Source organism: Berghia stephanieae, chromosome 2, assembly GCF_034508935.2.
Source record: "Berghia stephanieae isolate SIO BIC M18660-M18661 chromosome 2, UCSD_Bste_1.3, whole genome shotgun sequence".
Classification (NCBI taxonomy): domain Eukaryota; kingdom Metazoa; phylum Mollusca; class Gastropoda; order Nudibranchia; family Aeolidiidae; genus Berghia; species Berghia stephanieae.
The window spans coordinates 122,000,527-122,022,364 of record NC_088361.1 but is presented as its reverse complement, the minus strand read 5'-3'; the positions used below and the strand labels follow the sequence as shown (position 1 = coordinate 122,022,364).

General features: G+C 34.8%; 1 protein-coding gene across 3 annotated transcripts; it reads left to right on the top strand.

Moving 5' to 3' along the window:
* Positions 1–520: 520 nt before the first annotated feature.
* LOC144966465 (putative ATP-dependent RNA helicase DDX23) lies at positions 521–21,376 on the top strand. 3 transcript variants are annotated; one of them, XM_078903034.1, is made up of 16 exons: positions 521–634; positions 3,108–3,250; positions 4,571–4,660; positions 5,895–6,003; positions 8,052–8,190; positions 8,758–8,915; positions 9,654–9,830; positions 11,397–11,476; positions 11,786–12,011; positions 13,571–13,716; positions 15,259–15,436; positions 16,370–16,609; positions 17,089–17,240; positions 18,327–18,435; positions 18,925–19,099; positions 20,676–21,376. In XM_078903034.1, the coding sequence occupies exons 2-16, from the start codon at positions 3,117–3,119 to the stop codon at positions 20,900–20,902; spliced, it is 2,340 nt and encodes a 779-aa protein (XP_078759160.1). In that variant the 5' UTR covers positions 521–634; positions 3,108–3,116; the 3' UTR covers positions 20,903–21,376. The 3 variants fall into 3 exon arrangements, with proteins under 3 accessions (XP_078759160.1, XP_078759158.1, XP_078759159.1); XM_078903032.1 differs by having other exon boundaries at positions 575–727; XM_078903033.1 differs by having other exon boundaries at positions 581–711.
* Positions 21,377–21,838: the final 462 nt, after the last annotated feature.

The window sequence follows — 21,838 nt, the reverse complement described above, 5'->3', positions numbered from 1 at the left end:
TTGTTACACTCTAATGAATTACCACTTTGGTTCATGATAAGCCACGTTACAAATTCACAGTATAACGTTTGCACGTAGTGTTGGTGGGTACTTGTAGGTACGAGAGTGCTTGATAATGTTGGTTAGAGCTAATATAAAATATAAATAAAGTCAATCACATATTTTTGGCCGAGACATATGTTTCTATGCTCTCCATGTCGTCAGTCGGCATATGTCCGCAGTGTGCTTCTATTTTTCTCTTTCCTCTCTTAAAATCACTCACATTTTTTGGCACACTACGGACATATATGCCGACTGACGACATGGAGAGCATAGAAACATATGTCTTGGTCAAAAAATATGTGAGTGACTTTATTTATATATTATATTATATATATATATATATATATATATATATATATATATATATATATATATATATATATATATATATATATATATATATATATATATATATATATTTACACACACACACATGTATATGATTACAGGGTAAGGGGTCAATTTGCTTTGATTGAATGTATGTACTTGATGATTGCATGGTGTGTTGACTTAAAGCAGTGAAGCTCTTCATGGAAATGAGTTAATGATTCGTCTGCACATCATCGTCGTTTCTTCGTTCAGAAAGTAGAAGGTACCTAAACTAAGTGGCTATTATTATTATTTTACAGTAATTTACAGAAAATAAATCCAAAATCGTCGATTTTAGAAGTAAGCATTTTACTTGGTAAGTCCTTAAGTTGTGTTCAAGTCTGAAACTTGACAAGATCGTGTTTTGATTTGTTTTTGGTACCCGCCCCAATCCAATCCATGAAAATTTCCCTGTCCTCTCCAACTCCAACTTGATCAGTCGTTCACATCTTGAAATCTATCTCTAGTAGTAGCTTATCTGTCAGATTACTTTAATGAGAATTGTTTATTGTATTATTTACAGTTAAATTTATTTTATAAACTTCCAGGAATCTCTCTCTCTCTCTCTCTCTCTCTCTCTCTCTCTCTCTCTCTCTCTCTCTCTCTCTCTCTCTCTCATGCCATTGCCATTTTGCTCGACTCATATCTCAGTGAGTGCTCCTGCAAATAATAGAAGTTACCATCAAACTAGCTTTACTACTACAGCCACCACCATCATCATTACTACTACTACCACAGCAACCTCCACATCGTTATCAAAACTATAGCCATAGCAACCACTAACACTACTACTACCACCTTTACTTTACATCATCATCAGAATCATCATTCTCCTCGTCATCATTGGTACCACTGTCACTACTACAACCACAACAATCACATCATCATTACTATCACTACCACAGCTACCACAATGTTATCAAAACTACAGCAACCGCCACTACCATTTACACATCATCATCATTATCCTTATAGTTATAGTTAGTCATCATCACCACGACCACTACAATCACAACCACCACATCAACACCACCATCAATACTCAACAACAGACACATCATCATTGTCAACGAAACGCAAAATAATAATAATTGTAATAGGCTCGATAGTAATACTTTTAAAAAAATAATAAAAATAAAAATACTAGTAACATAGTTTATTTATGTTTTGCGCCCAATCCCCTATACAATAAAGCTCTAGGCCTCTCGGCTCGTAGTCTTAGGCTACTACTGCAAATACAAAACGAACCCGCATTTAAAGTACTACTGCAAATAACTGAAATGAATGATATCTACTATTTGCAATACTACTGAGACTATGGACCGAGGAGCTTTCGGAAGGCCGCCTTAAATGAAACATACTGCACCCCCTTGAAATTTGGGCACTGTTCGGCGGTTGAATGTCCCTAACGAGAGGGTGTCATCATTTTTATGTTTACATTAGAGATTGGCCAGATATGTTTGGTTGTGTGAAGCGATTTAGTCTGTACATTACAGACTACTTTTTTTTGTTTTTTTTTCATTTATTATTTGTTTGTTTGTTATTATTTTGTTTTAACACTTATTTAATTTATGTTTCTTTTGTGTTTACTTTTTTTGTTTTTCAATTCCCGTAATAATCAGAACCCGGTTTCATCACTTTTCTTTGGGCATGGAGTGGAGGGAAGGGGGTAGTTTTGGTATTGTTTGTTTGTTTGTTTTTTAATCAACATGCGTCATATGAATGATCAGTGCTTGGACAAACTAAATTGAATGTCACTGAAAAAAATGCGAAAAGTCGTTTAAAAAGTTATGCCGGGGTTGCAAACACAACTCTTTCATCCCACTTAGAAAAATTCATGTGGAGGAAGATACATGGGAAATTAGATGACCAAGCTTTCGACAACATACTGCTTCATCTCTCTCAATGGTTATCATGTTTAATGCAATTAGTCATTGTTATTATTAATTTTGCTGTATAAGAGCCAACAGAATAGAGCTAATGTGGCAACCCAGATTGAACTCAGTTCTGAGATAAATAAAACAGATGGCCACCCTCTCGTCAGGGACATTAACCCCCGAACAGTGCCGAAATTTGGGATGGATTATCTAGATGACTAGATGGGATATCTTGTTCTTTTTTTGCTCTCTCAATTTAAAAAAAAAATAAAAACAAAAGTTCTAAAATGGTATAATTTTTATCAAAAATATAATTTTTGATAGAACGTGCCTTCATCGATGTCAAATCACACCAAAAGAAAGATTGATCTCTGCTCTTATTTTTAAATGATTCAAGAACCGTTCATAGTGTGAAGAATGATGCAAGTGTAGATGATGTGATATAGTATTATTCAAGTTTTTACCCAAACTAGCGCTTCATTTTTGGAATGGCCGATCAGCAGATTAGGCTGGAATTGGACTACCTTCTTTGTGTAGAGTCTGAGTAGAGTAGGTCGGATACAAAATAACTTTTCAAATCTATAAGATTAGGATAGGCCCTTACCCGCCCCTTTTCGACTTCATGGTCCTTTCTTTCTAAATAAATAGGAGTAGTACTTAAGTAGTAGTGATTTCAAATAGTGATTAGTGTTAATTATTAGCAGACAATAAAAGTAGAAATTAAACAATATCAGTAAAGTCTGTTTTTAAAAAAGTTTGTAATATGTCTACACTGTTCATTCACATTTTTTAGCTTATGGATGAATTTGTTCTCTCCAGAATCAGACCATGGGACCAATAAATCGGTCAAGATCCAGAAGTCCTGTCAGGGATTATGGTGAGGTGAAGAGGAGGAGGGAGCGTTCTAGATCAAAGGAACGTCACAAGCATAAACCTAGACACAGGTCTAATAGCAGAGAAAGGTGAGATTTGGGTAATGAATGTATTCATAAAAAATGCTTCGCATATGGTAGCTCTTTTTCTTCGTATGTAAATAGTTATATCAAATGGTTGTTAGTGTTGTGTCTGGGAGAACATTGATCAGTTTTTAGCTAAAGTTATAAAATTTTAGGTAGGCAGTGAAAAATATTGCATAGACAGCACGAATCTTCTTCTTCTTCTTCTTCTTCTTCTTCTTCTTCTTCTTCTTCTTCTTCTTCTTCTTCTTCTTCTTCTTCTTCTTCTTCTTCTTCTTCTTCTTCTTCTTCTTCTTCTTCTTCTTCTTCTTCTTCTTCTTCTTCTTCTTCTTCTTCTTCTTCTTCTTCTACTCCTACTACTACTACTACTACTACTACTACTACTACTACTACTACTACTACTACTACTACTACTACTACTACTACTACTACTACTACTACTACTACTACTACTACTACTACTACTACTACTACTACTCCTAGTACAACCACCACATCAACATCGTACAACTACGACTTCAAGATTCACCAACACCACATCATTACTATTACAACCAATACTACTACAACCACCACCACATCATCATCACAACCACTACTGCTACAATAACAAACACCAAATCATCCTCACCAGTACTATAATCACTACCATTGGCTTTTAGAGCTTTACTTCTTTTGAAATAAACTTTGGGATTGTATTTGGCATTGTGTTTATTATAATATAGTTCTAATTAGTTATCTATTTAGAATTATACAATATGTAAACACAATGCCAAAACCATTCCAATTCCCTTTTCTTGTGTGAGGAAATTCCTCTTTCGGCATTGATATTCCTCTGCATGGTGTCTGAAATTCCTGTGAGCCAAATTTGAGGTTGACACCTTTGTATGTACCACAAAATACATTTGTCAATAGAAGCATGCGTGAAATCAATAAAATCACAGATGAGTACGGCTACCAACCTTGTAATCATGTCTAACATCATAACACCTCTGTAAACAAATCATGGTCATCAAAGTTATGTCTTGATCGATAATTAATTATGACTACATTTTGTGACAGTCTAAGCCTTCCCTTCCCTCACCCTGCTTCCAGCACTGTTTCAAGATCACCACAAGAGGAGAAAACGTCCATCCCTTGTTGAAAGATATAGTGGTGAAAGTTATGTGTATAAAAGGATATTGAAAATGAAGTAATCAATATATATTTACCTACTACTGATGTATGTATTTAGTTATTTCAGATTTTGTTTTTTCCTTTATGTGTGTTTAAATTTAATTCTAACAAATTCAGGTTATTTGTAAAAACTACACTTCCTTTTTTTAGAAAGAGAAGCAGGAGCAGAGAACGAGACCGAAAAAAGAACAGAGGAGACAGTCGGGACCAAAAGCGCAGTAGAGACAATGATAACCACAGGTTGGTGAATGTATACATTTTTGTTTTTAACTGTTGTATATTTTAAGAAATTTCTTCACTTGCCCGTGTACTGTGAATGGGATTATATTTACAATAATATGCCTTTTTTTTCTCTTTTTTTCCAAATGTAAATGTAAGTAGATAAATTTGAACCCAGTCAATGGCGTTGAAAAATAAACCACTGGAAAAGTTTGCTTTAAAAAAATAAAAAATATATAATGATTAAAAAAAAGTCTTTTCTTTTCTGGGGTAATTCATTAAAATAAGAAACAAGTTTCTTTTTGTTTTTCACCCATTCAAAGTTTTTTTCTCATTAGCAGAAGTCTTTTTTGTTAAAGTAAGATATAGCTATCAATGCTAATAATTGGCTCTTTGGGTGCAGCATTAAAAATTTGACATTTTTATTTATTTTTAAAATTTAATTTAATTAATTAATTTATTTATTTTTGTTGTTGATTTAATTTAGTTTTTGAATGTTGGTGGGGTATTATTTTGTTGTTGTTTTTTCTCAAAGTTGACAACCAGCAAATACTTATCCTCGTTGACCATTTGATAGCTAATAATATGTCACATTGTATTGATCAAACATTTTACTTGTCAGGGCTATGAAAGACTATTTCTTGTGTAATACATACTAGACTGGAATCAAAGACATTGTTGAAAAACAACTTGTTTTGCTCAATAAAAATTAATTTTGTAGATGTGAGACATTCAGCCCAGCCAGATGGACAAAGATGTGAAAGTATCGTCATAAAGCTGACTGGTATAATTTGTCCATTAATTACACTGCAAGATCTCCCATGGTGGCTGGACGTCACTTGCTGCGTCTTCTTTCCCATCTGTTATTGAGCATTTTCTATCTTTGTCTTGGAATGAGATAACTTGGCTTTGTCCTGGCCCTGGCCAGAGTCCTTGACTGTTTACCCTATTCTAAACAATAGCATATTGACGATGAATGACTGACCATGCAATTTTACATTTAGTTTTAGTTTAACTGCAAGTAGGATATTGTATATGGTGTTTGCTCCATTAGAATTGGAAGTAGATGGTTGTCAATGTGATACTTTAATTTTATAGGTGTCATTTTCTAGTTTGAGATAAAATAAAGGTAAAATTAAAGAAGAAGCGTGTAAGATTGTAGTCAGGCACTGAAGATACACATTGTTAATCCATCATACAGTTCAGATCTCATTCTCAAATTTGGTCAAATTTTTTAATGACTCTTTTATTATAGAAGATCCAAGGAGGAGGAGGAAGAAGAGGAGAGGCCATCGAAGAAAGTCCCACTGTCTTTAGAGGAATTGTTGGCCAAGAAGAAAGCAGAGGAGGAAGCCCTCAGTAAGGTATGGTCAGGAGTTTTGTATTTTTTTTTTTTTAGATAAAATTGATCTCTAGGGCATTTTCTAAGTTATATTTGTTAATTGTTCTTTGGATACGATTCTGGTTTATCACAAGGTAGTTTTTTCAACAAATCTTGATTGGAACCCATACTAACACCTGTCTCTTCTACGTTCTTATACCATAAACTTATTGACTTCATGTTTGGTGTTTTTTACCATATTCTCTTTGGTACAAGTCTTCTTACTTTTGTATGTGATTTGAAATCATGTAGCCACAGACTTTTTCGGGAGTACCACAAGGGACAGCTCTAGGTCCAATACTCTTCCTCTGTCACATAAATGACCTTCCTCTAGCTGTAGCATCTCAAACAAGGCTCTTTGCAGATAAATTGTCTTCTCTACAGACACATCAAATCACCAATTGTAAAATACAACTGCAAGCAGACTCACAAAATCTCGAACAATGGGCAGACCCCTGGAGCATGCGTGTCAATGAAACAAAATGTTATAAGATGGAAATATTCCGCAGTAAAATACCACTTAGATCCAACTACACACTGAACAATCACACAATGTAACAAGTTACAGGAAATCCACATTTATGCATCCTTTTATACAAGAAAACCTAAAATGGCAATCAAACATCAACAAAATTATAAATAAAGCAAATTCAGGGCTAGGATTCATCAAAAAGGAATATCAGACATTGCCAAGCAAACCTAAAAGAAACCGCCTACATAACACTCGTAAGATCAATATTAAGACTTTTTTTGTACAGTTTGGGACCCACACCTACAATCAGATATAAAGACAATTGAAGCTGTCCAGTGCCACGCCGCAAAATTTGACTTCAATGACTACAACCCCCAGCGTAACAAAAATGATCACACTGCCTTACAAGACAGTTGGAAAGAACAATGACTAACTCTCATATTCAAAAGTACAAACAAAATGAAGGCTATCTCACTGGCATAACTAGACGTACAATCAAATTCACGCATTCAAAGAAAACCCCACTCAAAAACACAAAAACGCCAATCTACAAACTCAAAACATCTTCAAATATTCATTTGCACCCCGCACTATCAAAGAGTGGAACGCTCTTCTTGAACCATGTGTGAACACAAAAGATTTAGAAACATTCAAGCGAAGATTATCAAAATTCTTCAGCCTAAACACCAACAATGACTGTCACATTCTACAACTCTCTCCACTCTCGAATACAAATACTCAGCATTGAGTCAACTTCGAGTAATATTCAGATTCATATTCATCGTCTGCCGTTTTTGGTTTGTAAATTATGCGTTCAATATCAATCACGCACTGTTTTTATGCCTGGTTTTACTTTAAACATCATAATTCAGTAACCAAATTTTGTTTGCAGTTAAAATTGATATGACACAAAATGTAAATAATTTCTTAACGTTATACAAAAAATAACTCCAGATGTCTCTAACGTTTTTAGTTTTTTTCAATTCTTTATCAGGTAGTAATTAAAAAACACCCTGTATTTCACTTTTATTTAAAAACGACCACTTGTATCTTTCTTCAGTTGTTTCTCTCAGACAAGAGTCAACTCTGAAGGAGCTCTATTAATCGCATAGTGTGTGTGGTTAGAGAAAGGCTACTGCCTAGATCATGTTGTTATAGCTATCCAGACAGCACTGTGTAGTGTATAATTATTAACCAACATATTCCCACCCTGTAATACAAGCATAGTTCCTCCAAAGGGGATGTGATTGTGATGCTTATGGTTGTTTTTGTTTTATTTCCGTCTATAACCGAATCATTCTTTCTTTCTCTCTTTTTTTCCTTTTCTCTCTCTCTCTTTTCCTTTTTCTTTCTTTCTTTCTTTCTTTTTTTTTGTCTTTCTTTCTCTCCTCTATTTTTTTCTTTCTCTATATATTTAAAAAAACATTTTTTGGGTAATAATGTGACAGTTGAAATTTTGGCTAAAGTGCTACAAGTTTGCAAATGGTTAGTTGTGATATAATCAGATTATCACATTATTGCGCTTTTATAGCATTTTATTATTCACTTTTACTCTCCAGCCCAAGTTCTTGACCAAAGAAGAGCGTGTTGCTGAAGCCATGCGCAAACGTCAAGAAGCTGCTGATGAGGCCAGAAAGAAGATGGAGGAAGAAAAGGCAAAACAGATGGAATTTCTCAAGGCTTCTAACGATAGATTAGGTAACGTTTACTGGCCTTTTCATATATTCTTGTCTCAGACTATGTCCATCATTACACTTTTTGCATAATCTTATCTTTAAGATTCTTGTAAAACAAACTATTAAGATTTATTAAATTATCCAACATCAGTTTAAACAATAAAGCATTCAAACTCTTATCCCATATAGATCAGAATTGGTGGTGACATTTTACAGTTATTACATATTACAACATATTACATCTGTAACATAATAACCTTTTCCACCCATAATGATTATTTTTAAAATCTCAACTAAGCTTTAACACCCTTTCCTGTTTCATCTTATTTATTCATCTTTTCAATCCTAATAAATATTAAAAATGGTTTTAATCATCTGCATTGGTAGCTCGATGTTGCAGTGTCTTACAGATTCTTGAAATTTTACAATTTCAAGCTCTTAAGTTCAGCCAATCAATCACTGTTTAGTGTACAAGAAGGTCAAAAAAAATTTTATCATGTATATTTACAAGAAATAGTCATTGATACACCCAGTCCCATTCCGCATATTAATTTGCCTTTCCCATCTTTTCTTTGTCATTTCATTTCAGATGATCGAGACAGGGATAGAGGAAGAGATAGGGAGCGTGAGAGAGAAAGGGAGAGAAGAGAAAGACAGGCCAGGAGAGAGAAAGAGAGAGAAAATGAGAGTGAGAGGAATAAAGTGAGAGACTCCAAAGACAAAGACAAAGAATCAGAAGCCATTCGTGTAAGTTTTCAGCAGTTTAAGATTTGTTATTATTGAAATGAAGGCCATGGGATTTGGTATAAATCGCGTAAACCACCATGGAAGGTTTGATTATATTTGGTTAAAAATAACATGAAATTTTTATTGTGCCTCTTGGTTGTTTCTAATTGTCTCGTCTCTATCACTGATATCATTTTTTAACTAATTGCATCAGGAGTGACAACTCACTCATTTCTTCAACTGTACCCAAGGGTGAGAAACAAGTTGGCCTTTAATTCATTTTCTGGCGATGTACAGTTATGTGGAAGTATTTTATTTAAAAGATGTTTCACATTGACTGAAAAATATTTGTAGAATGTTTTGAGCCACTTCACTTTTTATACTTTCAGTTCTCTTCTCCCTGAACATTTGATATAGTGATCGTTTTTTGTTTTTAAAAAAAAATTTTTTTTTGGTCATTTCTGTGATTAAATTATGTAGTTCATAATCGTGAATGCAACATATCCAGTTTTTGATTAACAGGGAGTAAATACAGTGCCAATAGGATGTAAAAGTTGTTAAATTACATAACAACAGAATTTATTAGCACCATTCAGAAATTTTGAATTAAAAGTTAAAAAAAAAAAAAAAAAAAAAAAAATATATTATATATATATATATTATATATATATATATATATATATATATATATATATATATATTATATATATATATGACAATTAAACATGCTTTTTATCTTCATATTTATTTTTTTAACAGGAGCGTTACCTGGGTATTATCAAGAAACGCAAGAGAATCCGTCGTCTGAACGACCGTAAATTTGTGTTTGACTGGGATGCTGGTGATGACACATCTCAAGACTACAACTTTTTGTACAAAGAAAAACATCAAGTTCAATTCTTTGGAAGGGGAAACATTGCGGGTATTGACATCAAGGTTTGTTGGAATTTTTTTGGGTGCATTTTCGTATTCTAACTGGTGTTGATTAATTTCACCTATTGGTGCTTGGCCGGTTTAGAAATATCTCACCTCAAAAATAGTATTTCATTACAGGAAATTATTTGTTTGTTCCTTTTCATGTGTGTGTGTGTTTACGGATCGTCCGTGATTGTTACGGAAATTAGGTCACAATTTCTGACATTCGGAAATGGAAGAAATATTACGGATTTTGATTTCACAACAATTTGGTCGTAGTATTAGAGAGAAAAAAAAATAAATTATTTTTTCTTTTAAGTTCCCGCAGTTCTCAAAGAAAGAAAAAAAAATGTTCCCTTAAAGTTATAAAGGCTACTGCTCAGTTCACGCCCATGATAGCTTAGTCGATTGCCAGCTCGTAACGTTGGAGGTCAACAACATTTATTTTACGTACAGAAGGTTGTAGGTAGGCAGTAGTTTTTTGTTTTTTTTGTTGTTGCTGTTGTTGTTATTGTTGTTGTTGTTGTTGTTGTTGTTAATTGGTGGAGTATTACTAAAATTGTACCATTTATTACTGATGAATTTTGTGTTGGCTACTGATTTTGAAATGTTCAAGTAGACAGGTATGGTGTTTGAGCATAGCCTTTTTTCTAAAAATTTACGTCACAATATAAAGCAGTGATCTTCTAAAGAAAGTGAGCAGTATGTTGTATTCAGTAGTACGACCAATGGGATCATTTATTACCTTGAAGCCTCCTATCTCCCATAGTGGGCAGGGAGGTACATGCTGTGTCTTCTATACCCCCATACCCGTTTTTCATTTGTTTCCTGTCATTGTCTTGGAATGAGATTACTTAGTTTTGTCCTGATCCTTGCCGGAGTTCCTTGGCTGGGAGGGAAACAGTCGAATGTATAGTTATAGTTTTGGGAGATGATATTTTTTTCCTTGTAAATCATCTCTGTTATGCATTGTATTTTGTTTAGTTTACATATTATATTATATGATTGGTACACATTTGATTGTATTCCTCTTAGTTGGGACCTGTGCTTGTGTCTGGATGAGACTTTTAGGTGATCTCAATCTAAGTACTTTGACGGTGTGCTCTTGGAATCTACATCTGTTCCCTATTTGAACAAACTCCCCTTTGTCTCACCTTTTCTTTTGCGCTTTAATTGTAATTCTATAACTTTTTACTATCCCATTTTCTTCCTTTTTACTGGCGCTGATATGACCTTAATGTGTTGCAAGCGCCGTAAAACCCTTAAAAACAAAAACAAACAAACAAGCCTCCTACCGACAAGTCACTTTGGTCTTGTATTGTGAAATAATTTCTATGGAAGTGTTGGGCTCTGAGTCAATGAAGGCTATGATCTGAGTGTTTGATTGCACTTGTGTGTGTGTGTGTGTGTAATTCTTTCCAAGATTTTAAGTACTATTTTATTTTTCGGATATATGTCGGATTATCAATGTTATATTATTTCATGATTTAATTGTTCATTATCTCAAGTTATGTTTGTTTGATATGATTTATCTTAAAATGATGACAATTTTTGATGTAAGTTATATTTCCATCTGATTCCAAACAGGCTCAGAAAAAAGACCAGTCTAGATTCTATGGAGATCTAATGGAGGCTAGAAGAACAGACTTAGAAAAAGATCAAGAGAAGTAATTTTGTTTACTTTCATTCCCTTAAAAAAACAAAATGTTGGCTCTCTTCTTAATTTTGACATTTTATAATCTACTCGTTATTATATTGAATGAACATATCGTCATCAATGTGAACAATATTACTTATATCCTCAATCTAATCTAATTATACTTAGATGCTAATTCTAACTTTTCAGTCTTATGCCATGACCCAGAAGTTGACAATGTCTAAACTGAAAAATTAAATTAAATCCCTTAATTGTCAAGCTATGTTGTAAAAATTAATCATGTCCTCACTCTTTAAGAAGATGACATTTTATTTTCCAGAAAGAGATTGAAGAATGTGGCCAACAAAGAAGCCAAACAGAGATGGGACGACAGACATTGGTCGGAGAAACCCTTGGACGACATGCAGGAGAGGGACTGGAGAATCTTCAAGGAGGACTTCAGCATAAGCTGTAAAGGGGGCCGCATCCCGAACCCTATACGATTCTGGAAGGAAGCACAATTGCCCAGAGAACTGTTGTCTGTCATTGATGATATTGGATACAAGGTACATGGAAAAGAGTTATTTTGGGGGAGTTATCCACTTCTAAATTTAGCTCATCAAAAATATTCTTGTAAATCTGATTGGTTCACAAGTAGGGACAACCTAAATATAGCCTATATATGGGAGCCACAGCCTCAAAGCATTATTATGTCAGGTTGAAACAGATGTTGAAATGTGATTTTCAAGTAAACATGACAAGAAATGTAATTTTTGCTTTTGTCACCTTCAGAAAAATATATCTGTTGTCCTCACTCACTTACTTAGGCCGCCCCTTGGGGTGTGAGCCACAGGTCTTCGCCATTCTGTCCTGTCCCCCATAAGCATACGCAGCTCCCGGGTGTTGTCCATTCCTGTGTCATCTAGCAGACAGTTAATGTATGTTTTATTCTGCCTGCCTCTGCTTCTGCTTCTCTTAGGGGTTCCCATAGCACAAGACTGCTTGCAATCTCCTTCTTGTGTCTCCAGCAGTGCACCACAAGTCTCAGTCTTCTCTTATGTATCTTCGAAGATCTTCACTCAAACAAAGATTTAACCCAAGTGTCGTACTTATCTATATTTTGAGTTTGAGTTTTAAAAAGAAACAAAAAAAACTTGAGCTTTTATGTAGCGCAATATCCACTAAACGTGCTCAAAGCACTTTACAAGGGTCCCTGACCAACAGCAACATGTAACATGTAGAACGAGACATGACGCCTGTTAGATGATATAACTTTTTTTATTCCGACATAGACAACAGCCAGGTACTCATTGTACACCAGAGTACAGTGAGAGAATGTGAGTAAAGAGCCTTTTTCCAAGGACTCAACTATGCGCTGACTGAGGCTCGAACCCAGGACCTTCTGATCTGAAAGCGAGAGTCATACCACAAGACCACAAAGCCGCACATATTAAGTTGTAGTATCTAAACTACCCCTTTGTAATACAGCTTTGAGGTGATGGATTACTGTACATCTTTGCCCTAGTATGCAAGTTGTTTGTATTTTAAAGATGTTTCAAGCTTTCGATTCTACCCTTTATTTACCACATTACCTACCAGTTATGGGATTATCCCATATCGCCTACCATTATCTATGGATGGACATAGTGAAACCTTGCCATCCCCTAAATACCAACCTCGCTTATAACACAGTGGTGACACGTGCTGTAATGATAAATCCATTTATTATTTTATTTTATTTCATACTATTCTATATATTACTAATTTGTTTTCCAAGATCCTAAAGAGCGAAGTGTTGTGATAAGCTTTTTTTTTTTTTAATTTATTTAATATAATTTTTGTCTACAGTTTTCTTGTCACTTTACTTAGAAAAATATGAAGAGTTATGGCCCTTAGACTGATAGATTAGCACTATGCTGTTTTTATTGTGTGTGCTTTATTTAGTTTTTGTATTCACTTTTTAAAAATTGTTATTAATTCATTTTTTTTAAAACTATTTATTCATTTTTTTTATCGTTTGTTTCTATGAAAGTATTAAGGGTTGAGAATGGAATTATTTTATTTTGACAGTAATAAATAATGATAGAGCTCTATATTGTGTTTTATTTTTAAAATTAAATTTCAGGAGCCAACACCAATCCAGAAACAAGCCATCCCCATCGGTCTACAGAACAGAGACATCATCGGGGTGGCTGAAACTGGCAGCGGTAAAACAGCTGCTTTCCTCATACCCTTGCTTAAATGGATCATGGGGCTACCCAAGATAGAAAGGTGGGAGGAGAAATAACCTCTTAATGCAGCATGTCGAGGGCATCAGTCTTTAATTGTGCAAGTGCAATAACATTTTTTTTTTTTAGCTTTTATCAAAGTCCAACCTCTCCCCTATCCTTCTGACCAACAGACACGAACCACAATCCCATTATTTGGTGGGGATAATAATGTCCTATAAACACACATGTTAAGTGTTATTGTAGAACCTACACAGTTTTTTATTTTATTTAAAAAATTTTTTTTTCTAAAAAATAAACTTCTTTTGCACTTTCATAGTTAGATTTGGATGTGCTTTTGTCTAAATGTGTTGATGTGTATGTGTATGTGTTTGGAGGAAAATTGGGAGCAAGTACCTTTTTTAAAGTAAGATGTACTCTGAAAATGTTTGTATGAATGATGAATGTTGTTCTCTTTATATGCAAGCCAGGGTGTCCACCAAAGTCGGATTTTAGTCATTTTTTTTTAAAGCCTAGGTCGGAAAAGTCTCTGATTTTGGTTGGTAGAGCAGCTCCATGGTCTGACAAAATGAACATTGGTTGAAAAAATGAGAATGTTTATAAATTTCCTACTACTACCACCGTCACCAACACTGCAACTACTACTTCCTAATACTTACTTAATCCTCTTCGGGCCTTGAGGCACATAGGGCATCCACCAGACATCTCCATTTTTTGCGATCGGCTGCTTTTGCGGTGGCTGTATTCCAGGACAGGCCTGCTTCCTTTAATTCTTTCTCCATGGTCCTTCGCCAGGTTTCTTTGGGTCTTCCCCGCTTTCTCTTCCCATCTGCTGTCCAGTACAAGGCTGTCTTGGGAAGTGACCCTTTTTCCATTCTGGCCACATGACCCAGCCAACGCCATCTTCTTCTTTTTATTTGACTATCAATGCTAGTGCAGTAAGCTTTCTTTAATAGATCCACTGTTCTTATTTTTGTAGGCCAAAATAAATTAAAAATTCTTTTTAAACACTTATTCTGAAAGGCTTCTAGTTTCTGTATTAAGGAGGATGTCATTTTCCAGCTTTCACTTCCATAAAGCAGTACACTTAAAACATTGCTCTTGTATATTTTCAGCTTTGTCTTTCTCATTATTTGCTTTGATTTCCAAAAGTTTTTCAGCATGCCGAAAGCCTGGTTTGCCTTTTGAATTCTGTGCTTGATATCGTGTTCTGCGTTTCCGTCGTCTGTTATTTTGGATCCGAGGTAGGAGAACTCTGTTACCTCTTCCTAATACCACCACCTAAATTCCATGTGAGGCAACCCTTATTTTTTGAAATGTTGATTGGATTTAGAAAATAAGTCTAAAATGTGGTCGGATTTTTACAACTTTGGTCTGATTTTTTAGTGGTGGACTTTGGTGGACACCCTGCAAATGCATAGAGTTAACGCAGACATCAAACGCACGAAGGCAGTTGGACACATACATTTTTTTTGTATGCTGCTAGTAGTAGATATATTAATAGGGATATTATAGTATGTGCATTATATTTTGTAGTGGTTTTAAAATCATGAGCTTTGAATTATTTTTTTTTTTTTGGTGACAGAATGGAGGATGCTGACCAGGGCCCCTATGCCATTATTTTAGCCCCAACTCGTGAGTTGGCACAGCAGATTGAAGAGGAGTCTGTCAAGTTTGGCAAGAATCTGGGTATCCGTGTGGTGTCCATCATTGGTGGTATCTCCAGGGAGGACCAGGGATTCAAGCTACGACAAGGATGTGAAGTAAGGGGCGGAATTGGAATTTTATTTGCTTCGATGAATCATCTCAATTTGGAGTTTCCTGATATTTAGTTGTTTTTTTGTTTGTTTTTTAGTTGTTGTTGATTTCAGCTCAATTCGATACATTGGAATTTTCTACTTCTTGTGAAGTATTGAGGGGGGGGGGGGGGGGGGGGGGTGAGGATCCTGATTGCTCAGTTTACAGAGCACTTGTCTCACAAGCTGTTTTGGGTGCAGTTTTTGTGTTATTTTTCAATTCAACAGTGATTGGGTAGCTGGGTCTGTTAAATCTGTCTAAGTAATTTGCGATAAATTAGCAATTTGTAGTTACCATTTTTGGGGGATATTATGGCTCAGAAGGAATAATTTTTACGTTGTTTGAGCCATTGGAAGCAGAATTCCATAACTTCTCTCTCCACACTTCAAGGGTGTGGAAACTGCTTTGAGCATGTTTGAGTGGATATTGCGCTATATAAAAGCTCAAAGCTCAAGAGTGTAAAACGACTCTTCCAGAGGACTGAATACATATGTTGTGTAAATGTTTTTCTGGTTTCAGAGGGATGGCATTTTATTTTCTATTCTAGTCTAAATCTTTGCTTGTCATCAATAAAGACCATCCATCCTCACTCTTTTAAATCCCGTAATTCTTAGAGCCTGCCTATTAATCCTGCTATTAAAATAGTTATGATATCTTATGATTCAATATGTAACTTATTCATTAATAGTCCTCCGAAGGACTCGTTGCATACACACTTCCAATGATTTAGAAACCAGAAAAGTAGAATTTGTGACGTCACAACTTTTCTTCCCTATTTAAAAAAAAAAATGAAATCACATGATGATTATCGGTTGGCAAATCTGAAAACCTGTATTGAAAAGGATAATAAAGCCGCCTTTTGGTAGATTTTTCATATTTGGCTTTATTTTCCTCTACAGATTGTGATAGCCACCCCAGGTCGTCTGATTGACGTGTTAGAGAACAGATACCTGGTGTTGGGCCAGTGTACCTATGTGGTCATGGATGAGGCAGACAGGATGATTGACATGGGGTTCGAACCTGAGGTCAGGAAAATTCTGGAATATCTGCCTGTAACCAATGAGAAGCCGGACACAGAGGAGGCTGAAGATGATGAGAAAATGTTGGAGAATTTCAATACCAAGAAAAAGTACAGACAGGTGAGAATTATTAGTTTGTTGCTTTTAGATTTTTCATTGTTAACATTCTTCTTCTTCTTCTTCTTCTTCTTCTCCTTCTTCTTCTTCTTCTTCTTCTTCTTCTTCTTCTTCTTCTTCTTCTTCTTCTTCTTCTTCTTTTATTATTATTATTATTATTATTATTATTATTATTATTATTATTATTATTATTATTATATCATGATCATTATAAGTGCATTTTTAACATGGCATTTGTTCTCAAATCAATGTAAATAAAGCCAAATTGTTATTTCATTTTTTAAAGAATATAACCATTAGATACTCCTTTACTCTTGAGTTGATGGATTGTATGTGTATGTAATATGTTATCGTACACTAACTCGGTTAAGAAAAAAAAGAACCTTTTTTTTTTCTTTCTTTTATTTATTACTTGAGGTTGGGGGGTGGGGGGTTGGTATTAGAATTTTTAAAAAGTTTTAATTATGTTTTTTTATCTCCAGACTGTGATGTTTACAGCCACTATGCCCCCAACTATTGAAAGGCTAGCCAGAACATTCTTACGACGTCCCTCTGTTGTCTATATTGGTAACGTGGGTAAACCTGTGGACAGGGTAGAACAGATTGTCTACTTGGTCGGGGAGAACGAGAAGAGGTCAGCATTTTTTTACAACAAAAAAAAAAAAAACCATACATGTCTTTTTTAAAAACTTTTTTAAATTCTATAAACCGGATTAAGTTTTAAGAATCGGTGTAGACTTCAAGCAAAAGGTACATTATTGTTAGTCATTATTAATATTTTTATATTAAAAAAAAATTATTCACTTAATCACTTAACTTTCTCAAGTTCAGAGGAAAGAAAAATTAAACAAGATTTGCTTGTTCTTGAATGTGACCTTCCTGGGACCTTTTGACAAAGAGCGAGACTGGGTGGGGTTATTGACCCCCCTTTTTTGGGCAGGGAGGTACTTAATTTGTCTTCTATCCCCCTATATCTGTTTTCCAATTGCTCTCTGTCTTTGTTTTGTCCTGACCATGGCCGGAGTCCTTAGCTGAGAGGGAAACAGTTGAATGTGTAGGTATAGTTTTGGGAGATGATATTTATTTTCCTTGTAAATCATCTCTGTAACATACTGTAATTAAAAAAAATTGTTATGAACATATGATTTGTAAACATTTGAGTGTATTCCTCTTATTGGGTTCTTGTGCTTTTGTCTGTATGAGACTTTTGGAATCTACATTTGTTCCCTATTTAAACCATTCCCTTTGTCTTACTTTTTCTTATGTCCTTTTAATTGTAAATCTAGAATGTTTTTCTATCCATTTTCCTTCCTTTTTACTGGCGCTGATATGACCTAAATGTGTCGCAAGCGCTGTAAAACCCTTAAAAACAAAAACAAACAAACCGAGTCATGTTGATGTCTCACGTTTTAAGAGATGATCATTTTCGTTTACGCAACCTATTACATATTATTTATCCATTTACTTGAATTGAGGTGAAATGTCTTACAGGAAGTTACCTCCTTTGGAACTTATTCTTTTGTTTAAATAGTTAAAGTAAAATTCTCTATTCTATTTTCAAAATTTCTTTTTCCCATTAAGTTATTTTCAATAAATTATTTAGTTGTTTTTTTTTTGTTGTTGTTTTGTTTAATCAATGTTATTTTTAGATCCGTGTTTACAATGAATAGTTCCTTCAGATGTATGTTTTATTCTTTTTCTTTTGCTTTTCAATCTTCAGGAAGAAGTTGGTCGATATTCTCAACAAAGGTTTGGAGCCTCCTATCATTATCTTTGTCAACCAGAAGAAGGGGGCCGATGTGCTGGCTAAATCTTTGGAAAAGATGGGTGTAAGTTATAGCTAACGGCAAATGACAAATATTTTACAATCTTTCGTATCAGTATCACCCATTTCATAAAGGCTAACCTTAGATTTATTAGTGGAAATTTTTTTCATGAAGGACATATGCAGAGGAGATCTGTTTCTAATTTTGAAGTTTATACATTGTTGTCCAGCAGCAAACAATTACCTTAACAGTATTTCATCATTTGAACAGATAAAGAAATAAATTGAGGTATTCCACAATAAGCTACTCTTTTTAATAGTCAGTAGAAGTGGACACTAGTAAGGTTATAAGAAAGAAGTAAATAATCAACCTGCTGAGAATGGGAAAGACTATGGTTGTCTAATTTTTATTTCTAAAAGAAAATAGACTGTATTTGAAAGTTTCTATCTGCTTTATCGAACATTCTCTTATTTGTTGACTACAAAAGTAGTTGATATTAATTATTGCAAATCTTCAGTAATTCAAACCTCAACTTTCTTATCTTATCCACAGATAAATGCATGTACACTCCACGGAGGTAAAGGACAAGAACAGAGAGAATTTGCCCTTGCCAGTCTAAAGGAAGGGTCCAAGGGAGTGCTGGTGGCCACTGATGTTGCTGGTCGTGGTATCGACATCAAGAATGTCTCCATGGTTATCAATTATGACATGGCCAGGAATATTGAAGGTAAACTGTTGCAAGCTAAGATAAATAGAAATATCACCACTAATACAATGAAACTGTACCAACAGTTTTTGGTTATACCTAATAGGGAACTTTTATCTTGCAAATTTTTGTCTCTATTTCCATCTAGAAAAGGAAATATCAGTGAAATCCACTATTTTATTCACCAAGTGAGTTGTTTATGAAATCAACCGAATTTCATGTTTTCCAAAGTATAAATATTGAAGTGATGAGTTGGGTTGACATGGATTGTCAGCTTCCATTTCAGGCTGATATGCTAATGTTATGATAGTTGCCTATCGTCAAATTAATATTTTTATTATATTCAGAATTATTTGGAGGATGGTGTTGAATTGAGCTTAGTTTGAAAAGTTGCCTGTGAGATCTTTCTTTGTTTTTCTTTGAGTAGTTGAGATCAGTCTGGGTCTCCATCAGAACTAGAGTCATTTCTTGTTATGGATACTACTTGCATGAGGTCACACAGCACAGCTAGTGCAATGAACCCCATATCTTTTAGTTGCGAGGTGACAATCATACTGCTGTGCCCAGCTATTTATTTTCTCAACTCAGCCAATGATTGGAATCAAAATACAGTAAAAAACGGCAAAACCGAAATTCAAGGGACTTGGTATTCCTTTTCAGTTTAAACATATTTCAGTTTAAGCATGCCTCAAAAAAGTTCTCATGATTTTCCAGGGATATTATTATTCCACTGCTATCATTCATCCTACTGTCTCAAACAATACATCCCATCAAATTCTTCTACTTTGTGACTTCTGGTTGATGTAGCATAGTATGTTTGCGTGAATGGGGGGGGGTGTATGTATATGTGCAGACCAACAAGCATAGTGGTAGAAGGTGCCAAAGAGAGCAACAGTGTTATAACTACAACGTCATCTTTAGGAGTTACAACATTACTGTTCTCAACCAACCCATTGTTTTCTCATCATCAAGTAAGAATGGACTGGTGTGGTTGGGAGGAGTAGAGAGGCGAAAGAGATGAATAAGGCTTTGTATATGTGTGGGCAGGGGAGTTGGTGACGAAGCAGAGAGGGTGTCAGCAGAGGTGTGTGAGGGGAGTTGAATGGACACAAGAGAGCACATTGGGTAAAATTTGCAGTAGGAATTTTGTTCGGTTATGGGCTATTTTTATATAAGGTTATTCAGTTATTGGGTAATATCTTTTCAGTTTAAAGATAGTTTGAGCATAGTGGTTTTCTGTTTATTGATACTTGGTTAACAGAAACAAAGGAAGAAAAAAAATTACAACATTTTGATTTCTTTTTTGTTTAGCAGTCTTTTCAGTTTAGACATTTTTTGGTTTAACCAGTTTTTGCTGCATGTTCTGTTATCACTATCTATACAGGTTTTTTAAAGTGATCATTTTGTAACAGAAATGTGTTCGTGTATGTGAAAAGGAGACAATACATATGAAAAAAAATATAATATTACATACACACACATGCACATACACACGCACACAAGCACATACATGATCTACTAATAGAATTTAATTCACAATTATTTAATTGCTGGTCTGTATTTTACCATCAACTGTCCTTTGTTTTTGATCCCTCAGACTACACCCATCGTATTGGTAGGACGGGTCGTGCTGGTAAGAGTGGTGTGGCCATCACATTCCTCACCAAGGAAGACAACTTTCTATTCTACGACCTCAAACAGGTCATCATGCAGAGCTCCATTTCTTCATGCCCCCCAGAACTCGCAAATCATCCAGATGCCCAACACAAACCTGGTACAGTTGTCCAGAAGAAACGCAAAGATGAGAAAGTTTTCATTGCCTAGAAGTAGAACTGTTGCTCTGAAGAATAGTGGATTAACAGATAAATGTACTTTTGTAGGATTTATTTTTCAAATGCAAATTGAACAAAATACTGTCCTGTTATTTACACTGATAAAAATCTGAATTTTACCCTTTGAAAAAAAGAAAAAGAAAATTTGAGTATGGGTTGATTCAGGCTTAGTCTGAACTATACCTTTTTTTTTTTTTTTATTTGAGTAGGTATGGGTACATGCTGATCTGCTAATTACTTATTCATAGATTAAAATAGCGTATATATTTTTATTTGATAAGACTGACAGATCTGATGATATCATCAACAGGTAATTGAAGTTACAATTTAATCATAAATTGTGTTTAAAAAATCTTTTGTAAAATAAGAATTCTATAGTTCAATTCCATTCTCATGTCATGACATTTTTCTTTAATGTCGGTATATTTCATTGTTTTATTGAAATAAATATGATGTTTTGATGTTACGGGATTTGTTTTTTATTTGTTTGGGTCATCAAACTCCAGCCATACTGTACTGCCATACTCTGAACTTACTTACTTACTTACTTATCCGAACCAGCGACCACCTGAGCTCTAGCCCTTCGGTCTTGTGCCATAACGTAGAAGTTAGATGTCTTTTGTAGTTGTTCCAGGTGACTATAAAGTGTGTTACTGATGCTTGGATTTGGTGGGAGGAATGTGCATCTCAGATCTTCAAGAGGTTGACATTCAAGCAAGTGGTGTGTTACTGTTTCATTGGGGTGTTGACATAGGGGGCAGGAGGGGGATGTGTCTTTTGTAATTTTGCTTAAATGGTTGTTGAGCGGTATGTGTTGTGTTCTTAGTTGAAAGATGATGCTTTGCTGGTGTCTTCTGAGCTTATTTAGGCAATCAGTCTTTACAGGAGTGGTCATATGGGAAAACATACATCTACCCGTGGTGCTCAT